Source organism: Tachyglossus aculeatus, chromosome X4, assembly GCF_015852505.1.
Source record: "Tachyglossus aculeatus isolate mTacAcu1 chromosome X4, mTacAcu1.pri, whole genome shotgun sequence".
Classification (NCBI taxonomy): Eukaryota; Metazoa; Chordata; class Mammalia; order Monotremata; family Tachyglossidae; genus Tachyglossus; species Tachyglossus aculeatus.
Genome location: NC_052098.1, coordinates 45,575,611 through 45,588,473, shown reverse-complemented (window position 1 = coordinate 45,588,473; position 12,863 = coordinate 45,575,611). Strand labels below are relative to the sequence as shown.

The window sequence follows — 12,863 nt, the reverse complement described above, 5'->3', positions numbered from 1 at the left end:
AAAGACTACCTTTGGAAATCAATCAATCAGTGGTATTTATTTGAGTGTTTACTGGGTGCAGAGCACTGTACTAAGTGCGTGGAACAGTACAATGCAACAGAGTTCCTCAGACGTGTTCCCTGTCCAAAAGGAATTCGCCATCTAGATGGGGAGACGGGCATTAATATAAATAAATAAATTATGGATAGGTTTGTAAGTGCTGTGGGGTTGAGGGTGGGGAGGTGAATGCCAAGTGCCCAAAGGGTAAAGATCCGAGCGCATAGATGAAAAGCTGCAAATAGCAGAGATTTTGAGTCCATTGGCATTCATGAGCTCCCATAGGGGACAGGACCTATATCTGATCTGATAATCTTGCATCTATGCCAGTGCTCGGCACAGTGTTTAGTTGAAGACTTAATAAATGCCATCATTATGATCTTAATGCCAGTCCTAACAGAAGTTCTCCTTAGCTATTTCCCACAAACTCTCAATGTGCTGTTTCTTTTCCACAAAAGTATAATTTTTCTTTTCTCCTGAACCTGACAAGAAGCAGCATGGCTTAGTGGATACGGCACGGACCTGGGAGCTCGAAGGACCTGGGTTCTAATCCCAGCTCTGCCACATGTCTGCTGTGTGACCTTGGGCAAGTCACTTAGCTTCTCTGGGCCTTAGTTACCTCATCTGTGAAATGAGGATTAATGATGATGATGATGGCATTTATTAAGCGCTTACTATGTGCAAAGCACTGTTCTAAGCGCTGGGGAGATTACAAGGTGATCAGGTTGTCCCACAGGGGGCTCACAGTCTCCATCCCCATTTTACAGATGAGGTAACTGAGGCACAGAGAAGTTAAGTGACTTGCCCAAAGTCACACAGCTGACAATTGGCGGAGCCGGGATTTGAACCCATGACCTCTGACTCCAAAGCCCGGGCTCTTTTCCACTGAGCCACGCTGCTTCTCAAAAGGATTAAGAGTGTGAGCCCCTTTTGGAACAGGGACTGTATCCAACCTGATTAGCTTGCATCTACCCCAGTGTTTAGAAGAGCGCTTGGCACATTATTAACTTAAGTACCATAATTATTATTATTAATTGTTACATTATTGGAGGAATGCTTTCTTGAAAGATCCAACCGTCATTAAATTCACGTTCTTGGTTTATGAAAAAGTTGAATTAAGTAAATTGATATTTTTATTCATTGGCCTTTCCTTCAAGATTGTCACTACAAAAAGTCTTTGAAATAGCATGTTGGTTGGGCCTCGATGATTGTCTACAACTGTCAAAGGAATTCTTCACAAAGTGGATGAACTCCCCTGACAAAAGCAAGTAAGAGTAATAATGCAATGTCTTCCTATATGAGTGGTTCTGAAACGCTTTCATCTTATGACTCTTTTGGCCTCCACACCTGTTTCCCCTTTACGGTCTACCCTCCTTCCAGTGCGTTCCATTTCACCTTCTTCCATAGTTCTCCCATTCCTGGAATTTAGCCATTCTGCTCTTTCTCCTGGTTAATTACATCCCTCTCCAATGGCTCCAACAGTAGTTCGTATTCATTTCTCTCAGGCTAGGTCTCTGCAGTCCTCTGGTAAAAGCAGTTTGAAAACAATAAAAAGAATCTGAATGAACACTACCTGCTGATTGCTGGTGGGCTCAGCTTTGTAGACGGTTAAACAAAGGGGAATTGGTAAGCCAGTATTTTTGTAAGGTGGGGCTAGTGGAGATATGGCAGTAAGTTTGTGGCGGGGTTTTCTCGTGTATACCTCCTTATTCTTTTAGAAGGGTAATAATAATGACAGTGATGGTATTTGTTAAGCGCTTATATGTGCCAAGCACTGTTCTAAGCGCTGGGATAGATACAAGATAATCAGGTTGTCCCCTGTGGGGCTCACAGTCTTAATCCCCATTTTACAGATGAAGCAACTGAGGCCCAGAGAAATTAAGCGGCTTTCCCAAGGTCACACAGCGGACAAGTGGTGGAACCGGGATTAGAACCCACGTCCTCTGACTCCCAAGCCCGTGTTCTTTCCACTAAGCCACGCTGCTTGCAGATGATATCCCAGCGTATTTACAACTCTGCCATTCCTTCTCCTTCCTTGTCATTGACCATCCTGGACTTTTTATACTGTCCTGAGCCCACCTGTGCCAGCAGTAGGAAAGGAAGACAAGGGCAGAGGAGTGAACAATGCCAACGAACTCCTTGCCAATCAAGTTGATGTCGTGACGTCACTAGGTCACTGCCAACTCCACTTTACTTTGCGCTGCCTATTCCTAGTACGAGAATCACCATTTCTTCATTTCTCTAAACTTTACACCCGACCATATCATCTACTTTAACGGCATCAGATTCGCTGATGATTCCCAAACTTTTCATCCCAAAATTTTCTGAGCATTTCTCAGCTCGCTGTAATATCGACCTGCTAAGAGCATGTCTTCATTCTAGAAATCAATGCCACTGCATGTTTTATCTTGCAGGATATCTTTTCCCATTAGTACTCCCATATTCTGTTATGGTATTGCCATGGGAAACTATAGACATTGGGAGTTTTTGTGGAATATGTATACTAGTGATGCAATGGAAGAAGAACAAAATCTACTACTCTCTGCCCTGAGCTGCAGTAGAGAACCCTGGATACTTAACAGGTGATTATGGACATTTTGCATGTGGGTCCATTGGGAGCTTATTCATATTTTGCTTGGAGAAGCAAGAAAAGAGGTATTTCAAATTACGCACCACATTAGTTTCCTAGATATTACTTTGATGGATAATAATAATGATAATTGCGGTTTTTGTTATACGCTTACTACGTGCCAAGCACTGTACTAAATGCTGAGGGAGACAACATAATCAGGTCCCAGTCTACGTCGGAGGGAGAATAGGTATTATCGAATCCCCATTTTGCAAATGAGGGAACTGAGACACAGATACGTGAAGGGAACTGCCCAAGGTCCCACAGCAGATAAGTGGCAGAGCTGGAATTAGAACCCAGGTCCTTTGTCTCGACTGAGGGAGGGAGAGTCAAGCAGAGGCATATCCACTCCATTCCTAGCTTGGGCAGTGGCTAGCGAGTGGAAGGCCATCTGCTGCAAGTCAAAACTCACCCGTGCTGGGCAGCAGCAGCGTGGGAGCGAGTCGAGGGTGGAAACTCAAGTTTACTGCACGGAAGGAGGCTATGGTAAACCACTTCCATATTTTTACCAAGAAAATTCTGTGTCTAAACTAGCAGAACGATTGCAGATGGAGAGCGGAGCGTTCTGGGAGAGACGTGGCCATGGCGTCGCTATGGGTCGGTGACGACTCGACAGCATAAGACGAGACATAAAATGAAATATTTCTGTTTTCTAAAGTGCTTTTCCTCTCAGAAGCTATTATTTATGTCTTTTTGCTCTGATAGAATCTGTTAAATAGGTCAGTAGAATCACCAGGAAGTCTCTAAAATCATATTTTCTTTGGAAAGACAAATGATTTATATACCTTTTTTACTTCTACTCCACAAGGAGACATTATGGCACGCTGTGTTGCGTGTAAAGTAGCAAGAAAGAGGTATCATTGAAAAAATTCAATAACTTTTTGAGACACACCGTAGCCTAATGCAGAGAGCACTGGTCTGAGAGTCAGAGGGCCTGGGTTTGAATCCTGACTCCGCCATTTGTCTGCTGTGGGACCTTGGGCAAGTCACTTCACTTCCCTGGGCCTCAGTTCCTTCATCTGCAAAATGGGGTTAAAACTGTGAGCTGCACTGGACTGGACTGTGTCCAACCTGATTAGCTTTTATCTACTGCAGCACTTAGTACAGTGCTTGGCATCTAGTAAGCATTTAACAAATACTACAAAAAAGCCTCCTTAAAGTAGGGTTCTCGTGCGTTTGTGACACCTCACATCCACATTCTTCTCATCTCCACTTCCATTTAAGTAAGAAAAACATATTCAGGTTCATAATAGATCTCTTAATTGGGCAACTTAGGGGCCAGTTTGGCAAGTGGGGCGGTTTTTGAAATTTGGGCTCTAAAAAGGCTATTGTCTAATGTTCATGATGAGTAATATAACTTGTAGTTATATTAGTTGAGTGGGTAAGTCTGGTAAGACCAGGGTATCTTGACTTTGGTTCATCATCATCATCATCATCAATCGTTTTTATTAAGCGCTTACTATGTGCAGAGCACTGTACTAAGCGCTTGGGAAATACAAATTGGCAACATATAGAGACAGTCCCTACCCAACAGTGGGCTCACAGTCTAAAAGGGGGAAACAAAGAACAAAACCAAACATACTAACAAAATAAAATAAATAGAATAGCTATGTACAAGTAAAATAAATAAATAAATAAATAAGTAGAGTAATAAATATGTACAAACATATATACATATATACAGGTGCTGTGGGGAAGGGAAGGAGGTAAGATGGGAGGGATGGAGAGGGGGACGAGGGGGAACCAATCTCATTGTTCTGATGAGAAAATTGAATTCAGTTTACAATATTGCGACTTAAGATGTAGTTTTTCAGGACCCAATCGTGTCCTAAGTTTGAGGACTGCCTATATTGTAAATGGCAGGGAATTTTACTGAAGGCGGTAGTTATCAGGTTTCTAAGAGGATAACATTCCACGAACCGCTAACTTAACAGGAAACGCCACAGTCCCTCCAGCCCACGGACCATGCTACAGTTGGAACGATGGGCCGGGTACAAAGCGTGGGTCGATCGCAGACTGAAGCACAGTGGGTCAATCCTAAAAGTAATTTACAATCCTGCTAGACGCGACGGTTACAAATGCAGAAACGCCCTGTGAGATTTGCGGGGCCCAAGGATCTGAGAATACCAGCGGCATTAGTGAATATAGGAACAATGGCCCATGTAGAATTTGGTGTGGTAGGGGATTATGGTGTAAGAAGGGAATTACAGATATGACACTATCATTATTGTGGCTATTACTGGTAATGAAGTGACATTCAAATCGATCCTGTGTGACTCGGGTTCATTTTTCAAAAATCACTCAGTCAGCCCTCTAAGGTGGAAATGAGGGTTTAAGGGATTTCAGAGAGAGAAAATTTCTGTTTGAAAGATCAATTAATGAATCAGTGGTATTTACTGAGCGCTTACTGTTTGAGGAACGCTGTATTAGATTGGGAGAGTACATTACGATGAAGTCATAGTGGAAAGAGCATGGGCCTGGGACTCAGAGGACCTGGGATCTAATCCTGGCTCTGCCACATACCTGCTGTGTGACCTTAGGCAAGTCACTTCACTTCTCTAATAATAATAATAATAATAATAATAATAATAATGGCATTTATTAAGCGCTTACTATGTGCAAAGCACTGTTCTAAGCACTTGGGAGGTTACAAGGTGATCAGGTTGTCCCACGGGGGGCTCACAGTCTTAATCCCCATTTGACAGATGAGGTAACTGAGGCCCAGAGAAGTTAAGTGACTTGCCCAAAGTCACACAGCTGACAATTGGTGGAGCCGAGATTTGAACCCGTGACCTCTGACTCCAAACCCCGGGCTCTTTCCACTGAGCCACGCTGCTTCTCTGGGCCTCAGCTCCCTCAGCTGCAAAATGGGGATTCGGTAATACCAGTTCTCCCTCCAACTTAGACTGTCAATCCCATGTCGGGATCTGATTACCTTGTATTACCCCCATGCTTACTACAGTGCTTGGCACAAAGTGAGCGCTTAATAAATACCATGATTGTTATTATTATTAATCTTACAATCTAGCAGGATTGAACTGGATGCCTCTCTGTCCCACAGGGGGCTAATACTCTTAATCTTAATGTTACCATCTGTCTACCCCAGAGAGTGGGAGAAGAGGCTAGAGAGCTCCATTCCCTCCCCTCAAAGCCCCCCAAAGAACTTTCTTTGGCCCCAGACAGGAGCTTAGAGGATAGGCCTTCCCCTCTACCCACGATTACTGACTCCACTGCATTTTCAGTTCATCAATAAATGCAAGTCAGGACAGACTCTAAATTGGTGCTAATTAATCAATTAGTCATATCTATTGAGTGCTTACTGTGTGCAGAGCACTGCACTAAGTGCTTGGGAGAGTAATAATAATAATTGTAATTTTTGTTATGTGCCAAGCATTGTACTTGTACTAAGTACAAGTTAATTGGGTGGGACACAGACGCTGTCCCACAGTGGGCTCACAGTCCTAATCCCCATTTTACAGATGAGGCAACTGAGGCACAGAGAAACAAAGTGACGTGCCCAAGGTCACACAGCAGACAAGTGACGGAGCCGGGATTAGAACCCAGGTCCTTCCAACTCCCAGGCCCGTGCTCTAGCCACTAGGCCATGCTGCTTCCCTGTCTACAGAGTTGGTAGACATGTTCCCCGCCCACAGCGAGCTTACAGTCTAGAAGACTGTATTTATTTTGATAAAGTCAAAATACGTTTCTGTGTACTTTTTGCTTTCCCAATCTGATCTGCCTTTCCTGTCAGAGAAGGAGGTAATATTGGCCTGACAGCACTTGTTCTTTACAGAACAATGCCCGCTATTACTCAGTACTCTGCTAATGCGTGTAGTGGTGCATTAGATACATGACAGAATTCGCTTTCAGCAAAATACATTCCAAAACGATTGAGATTTCAGGGCAGGCTTGTTTGTATAATTTTGATATATTTTTTTAAATGTGCTTTTGCCAGGTATCTACATTATTCACTCAACCAGTCTTTGATTGAAACAAATGAAACAAATATAATTGAGCTTGTAGCAGCAACTGAAGTTGGATGGCACATAGCAAAGGAATTTCTACTCACCAATTGGAAAGCTGTAAATGAGAGGTAAGAACCGGACCAGATGGGATTTTGGTCTCTGGCTTGACTTAAAATTTATAATCAGAAATCAGTTATTATTTAGAGGGATGACATGTTGGGGTCGAAGCAGCGTGGCTCAGTGGAAAGAGCCCGGGCTTTGGAGTCAGAGGTCATGGGTTCAAATCCCAGCTCCGCCAATTGTCAGCTGTGTGACTTTGGGCAAGTCACTTAACTTCTCTGGGCCTCAGTTACCTCATCTGTCAAATGGGGATTAAGACTGTGAGCCCCCCGTGGGACAACCTGATCACCTTGTAACCTCCCCAGCGCTTAGAACAGTGCTTTGCACATAGTAAGCACTTAATAAATGCTATTATTAATTAATTTATTAATTAATGGTTTAGGACACCAGAGGTAGAAGTACATCTCTTTCCCTCTGAGGGTTTTCTTCTGACTCACGTGAGTTTTGGAGTGGTTGCTTAACCTCTTCTTCCACTTCTCTCTGTGAAATGGAGATTACACCTTCCCCTCAGCCTACCACCCAGGGTTATTGGAAAAGTCAAAGATAATCTTTGTAAATTGCTTGGCAATTCTTGGACACTAAATGTTTACCAGTAGAGATACAGTCTTCTCTACACAGCAGGTGTAAATAATATTTTCCCTATTATCTTCTATATTAATGGATGTAATTCTATTTTAACCAATCAAATAATTGTATTTATTGAGTGCCTACTGAGTGCAGAGCACTGTACTAAGCATTTGGGAGAGAACAGTATAACAGAGTTGATAGGCATAGTCCCTGGACACAACAAACTTACAGTCTAGAGGGGAAGACAGACAGTAATACAGATAAATTACAGATAAGTGCTTGGAATTCAAACAAAGAAGAACCACGTATTTTGTTTGTGGTAAAAATAAGGCGTCTCTACTGGTCCCAACAATCATATTTATTGAGCGCTTACTGTATGCAGAGCACTGTACTAAGTGCGTGGGGGAGTACAACACAACAATATAACAGATACATTCCCTGCCCACAAGGAGCCTCCAACATCCTGCTCCCAACAATCATATTTACTGAGCACTTACTGTGTGCAGAGCAGTGTACTAAGTGCCTGGGGGAGTACAACACAACAATATAACAGACACGTTCCCTGCCCACAAGGAGCTTACAGTCTAGAGGGGGAGGCAGACATTGATATAAATAAATAAATTACGGATATATACATAAGTGCTTTGGGGCTGGGAGGAGGGCAAGGCAGAAGGGAGTGGGAAAAGAGGAAATGAGAGCTTAGTCAGGGAAGGCCTCTTGGAGGAGACGTGTCTTCAGTAAGGCTTTGAAAGTGGAGAGAGTAATAGTCTGTCAGAGATGAAGAGGGAGGGCGTTCCAAGCCAGAGGTAGGACGTGGGCGAGAGGTCAGCAGCGAGACAGATGGGATCGAGGTACAGAGAATAGGTTGGCATTGAGCGAAGTGTGCGGGCTGGATCGTAGTGGGAGAGTAGTGAGGCGAGGTAGGAGGGGGCAAGGTGGATTTTAGCAATGTTGTGAAGGTTGAAGTGACAAGACTTAGTGATGGAGCGAATATGTGGGTTGAACGAGAGGAGTCAAAGATAACGCCAAGGCTACGAGCTTGTGAGACGGGAAGGATGTTGGTGCCGTCTACTGTGATGGGCAAGTCAGGGGGAGGACAGGGTTTCAGCGGGAAGATAAAGAGTTCTGTTTTGGACACCTTAAGTTTGAGGTGTTAGGAGGACGTCCAAGTAGAGGTGTCTTGAAGGCAGGAGGGAATGCGAGGCTGCAGAGTGGGAGGGAGCTCAAGGCTGGAGTTCTAGATTTGGGAATCAGTAAAGGGTGCAAATCCAAGTGCGATCAATGGTATTTATTGAGAGCTTACTATGTGCAGAGCGCTGTTCTAAGCGCTTGGGTGAGTACAGTACAAGAGAAAGTAGACACATTCCCCACTCGTAATGAGCTTACAGTCTAGAGGTGACCTTACAGCCTAGAGATACGCCTTCAATAAGGCTTTAAAAGAAGACCTTATAAAGAATTTCATCTGCAGTGTTAATCAATTAACACTTGGAACTTGGAATCTTTGCGCGTGTGCATGCATTTTATGAATTTATGGAATGAAGTATTGTTTGATAGTGAAATGATATTTTCCCATTCTTGACTGATCTCTCACTGTACCATAGGTACGGAGAGGATACTTCATTACAGATGCTAACACAAATTCTGGGCAGACATATACATTCAAATTCACAGATCCTAGAGGTAAGAACCTTGCCCGAGATAAAAGATAATTCATTGAATCACCTCCATCTGGCACGTTATGGAGCCACAGAGGGCAGAAAGGCCTCCCTGGGGATCATTACTAAAACCGAGCTCAGAAGTCGGAATGGCTTGGGAAGCTGGTGGCCTCCATGGCCACTTCCTAGCAACTTCTCCAGCATCCCAGCAGGATGTTAAGTTGTTGGCCTTGTCCCAGTCGTGCCCCCTGAAGGGACCCATCCAGCGCAGGTGCTGTCATTCAGGGCATCAAGCCATACTGGTCAGCCCCGATCCTTCGGAATAGCGGGGAAAACGTTCAGCCCGGCTGGGCAGATCTGGAGAAGAGCCATAGCATTCCCGTCGAGTCTATGGCAGTCTGGCCCCTCTCTCGGCAGACTGAGGTTTAATAGCTATTGTGCAATCTACTCCATGCCCCGAAGGCCGTCTGAAATTTCGGAGGAAAACTGGGAAATTAGATTAATTCTGTCGACTAACTACATCTTGAACTTTTTAGTTGCAGCGTCTTTTCGCGTGTATACTCACAGAGGAGCAGAAAACTCTAACGGAAGAGAAATTGCAAATAATAAGGAATGCCAACGTGAACAATGAGAAGAGGAAAAGCAGACTTGCTAATTGGTTAAAGAAAAATATAGCCGATTGACTTTATACAGTGTCTATCCTGTAATTTAACACTGTGGTTTGTTTTCGGTTTTTATTCGAAAACAGCTTGGAATTCAAACAAAGAAGAATCACATATTTTGTTGGGGGTTAGAATAGGGGGCATTTACTGCTCCCAACAGAAGTGTCCTAATTTTTTATTTGTTTCATTTAGAGGAAGGTCCTGAGACCAAGTGAATACTGAAGAGGATAGGAATCATTATTTCAAATCATTCATGCTGTCTGTCATATTTAGCTCCGTGAGAGAGAGAATTTCACACCCTTGAAAAAGACTATTCTACTGCTCAGTTCAGCAACAACGCTATATTATTGGCCATGAAATACACTGAAATTGCTCCTCGAAGAAATAACCCAGGAGGGATAGCTTGTGACACATGTAGACAATGGCAGACTCTGTTGGTTTATTTAAGCCAGCTATGGTATTTATTAAGCACTTACTATATGCCAACCACTAAGCTAGACACAAGATAAACAGATCAGGTGCGGTATCTGTCCCACACGGGCCTGATAATCTAAAAGGTATGGAGAGCAAATTTCTTATCCCTATTTTCCAGAGGAGTAAACTGAGGCACAGAGAGGTTAAATGGCTTGTCCGAAGTCACACAGCAAGCCAGCAGAAGAGTTGGAATTAGAACCTGGCTTCTCTGCTCTTTCCACTAGACCACACTACCTCCTTTTTACATGTAATAGGAGGGAACACTTTCATTAGACGATTTTTGTGGACTGAGACATGCACGACACAAAGAAATCTTGTGCTAGCTGTCCCAGTGGCAAAGGGAAATCCTTAAATAATAGGGAACATTCCATCCTTACTATGGCACTCAGAGTTGTATTAAATTCATCCCAGAAAACCTCTTCAAACATTAATTTTATTTGAGCCCAATTGAATCTGAATTAGAAACTGGGCTCCTTGCGTGGCACAATTGTGTTTGAACTGTCACATGCTGAGAATCACACAATTTACTGGTTTTATTCCTACATTATCCCTGATTAAAAGAAGACAATTACATTTACTTGTACATATCTATTCTATTTTATTTTGTAGTATGTTTGGTTTTGTCTCCCCCTTTTAGACTGTGAGCCCACTGTTGGCTAGGGACTGTCTCTATATGTTGCCAATTTGTACTTCCCAAGCGCTTAGTACAGTGCTCTGCACACAGTAAGCGCTCAATAAATACGATTGATGATGATTGATGATGATGATGATTTAGAGCAGTAGGTACACATTGTACACACAGGAAGTTCATATGAATCAGTTTTATGTGTAAATCCAAGGGTTTTCCTTGTAAGCCTTTTAAATAAATGCATTTCTTTCCGATTATAATCTAGTTCAGACAGAGGCTCTTTGCTAAAGCTACAGTTTTCTTCGAATGGATAAAATTTTATTAATTTAAACAATAAAAAAGAACAGTTTTACTTCCAATTGGGAGGTAGCATGGCCTAGTGGAAAGATCATAGGGCTGGAATTCAGGAGAGCCCAGGCTCTATCACTTGCCTCCTGTGTGACCTTGGGCAAGTAGTTTAACCTCTCTGGGCCTTGGTTTCCTCATCTGTAAAATGGGGATAAATTACTGTAATCCCTCTTTCTTAGATTGTGAGGTCCATGTGGAACAGGAACTATGTCTAATCTGATTATCTGTATCTTCCACAGTATTCCCCACTAGATTGAAAGCCCCCACTAGATTGTAAAACTCCTCAAGGACAGGGATAGTGTCTACTTATTCTTCTGTGCTCCTCTAAGCGCTTAGTACATTGCTCTGCACACAGTAAGCACTCAATAAATAGCCTTGATTGATTGATTGCTTGGCACATGGTAAGTGCTTAATAGAAACCATCATTAAATAGCAATTATACTAAAACAGTTTAATTTTTAGAGTAATTTTCTGTATTTCTTGTCATTTCCACCCTGTTTATAAATAGTTATATAGATTAACCACTTCAGCTCTCTAGGCCATAAATCAAATAAAAACATACTGTGGCACAGAGGGCTCACACGGTCTTGTAAAGTTTATCCTTCCTGCCTAAGTCATTTGGGGAAATGTATACAAATCCTATTACAGCTTCTGTGCTTCTCAAGAGTATGACATATGAAGAATTAAACAGTTCTTGAGGCATTTTCACCCCCCTTCTGCAAATCATCCAAATATGTAGTTAATAAAGTGTCTTTTATTTTTCTTTCTTGCCTATGACTACATTAACTTGTTTGGCTTGTACACTCTTTTTTCCTTCCCTAATTGCTGCCAGTTATTTTAAATCATCAATCGTATTTATTGAGCGCTTACTGTGTGCAGAGCACTGTACTAAGCGCTTGGGAAGTACAAGTTGGCAACATATATGCAGCTCTACATTTGATCCTAAGAAAATTATAAACAGTTTGAAAATGTACAATTGGAAAAGAGGATTGATTACTCGAGGTCAGGGATCTTCCACCCTCCTCCTCTCCTTCTGAGGTTCATCCGCCCCATTCTTCTGCGTGAAATTCGGTATTCCCTACTTGTGGACACTAGCAGCGTGGCTCGGTGGAAAGAGCCCGGGCTTGGGAGCCAGAGGTCATGGGTTCTAATCCCGGCTCCGCCACTTGTCAGCTGTGTGACTTTGGGCAAGTCACTTCACTTCTCTGGGCCTCAGTTACCTCATCTGGAAAATGGGGATTAAGACTGTGAGCCCCACCTGGGACAACCCGATCACCTTGTATCCCCCCCCAGCGCTTAGAACAGTGCTTGGCACATAGTAAGCACTTAACAAATGCCGTCATTATTCCAGCACTTCGAACAGCGCTTTGCACATAGTAAGTGCTTAATAAATGTCATTATTATTATTATATGTAGATTATGCCTTTATTGGGCAGCTGTAGTCAATTTTTCCAGGTCCTTTCTCTCTTCATGTGCAATAAATTATGATCCTTTCATAATGAAATTGACTCATACCCACACTTAAGAGCAGGTTACGTGTTGTCCTTGATATTTACAAAATCCCCAAACAATTATGAGTTTCACCCCTTATTCCACTTCCAACTTGTATTCCTCAGTCTACATGATAAATATGTCCAGAATCTGTCACAAAACAAACCCATCAAAATGCTTCTTCAGTGGAAGCTGAAGGCCTTTCGCCAGCACCATCTGACTTCTAAAAGGACTTCTAGACCGTAAGCATGTTGTGGACAAGGGAACGTGTCTACGAACTCTGTTATA

The 12,863-nt window shown here is 42.8% G+C and overlaps 1 protein-coding gene across 1 annotated transcript in view; it reads left to right on the top strand.

Moving 5' to 3' along the window:
- LVRN (laeverin) overlaps positions 1-10,280 on the top strand; it is a 62,085-nt gene extending 51,805 nt beyond the window's left edge. Inside the window, exons 16-20 of the mRNA XM_038769888.1 lie at positions 1,194-1,304; positions 2,451-2,618; positions 6,621-6,758; positions 8,919-8,997; positions 9,509-10,280. Coding sequence (XP_038625816.1) covers positions 1,194-1,304; positions 2,451-2,618; positions 6,621-6,758; positions 8,919-8,997; positions 9,509-9,655 — 643 coding nt within the window. The 3' untranslated portion in view covers positions 9,656-10,280. The remainder of the gene's footprint in view (positions 1-1,193; positions 1,305-2,450; positions 2,619-6,620; positions 6,759-8,918; positions 8,998-9,508) is intronic.
- The last annotated feature ends 2,583 nt before the right edge of the window (positions 10,281-12,863 follow it).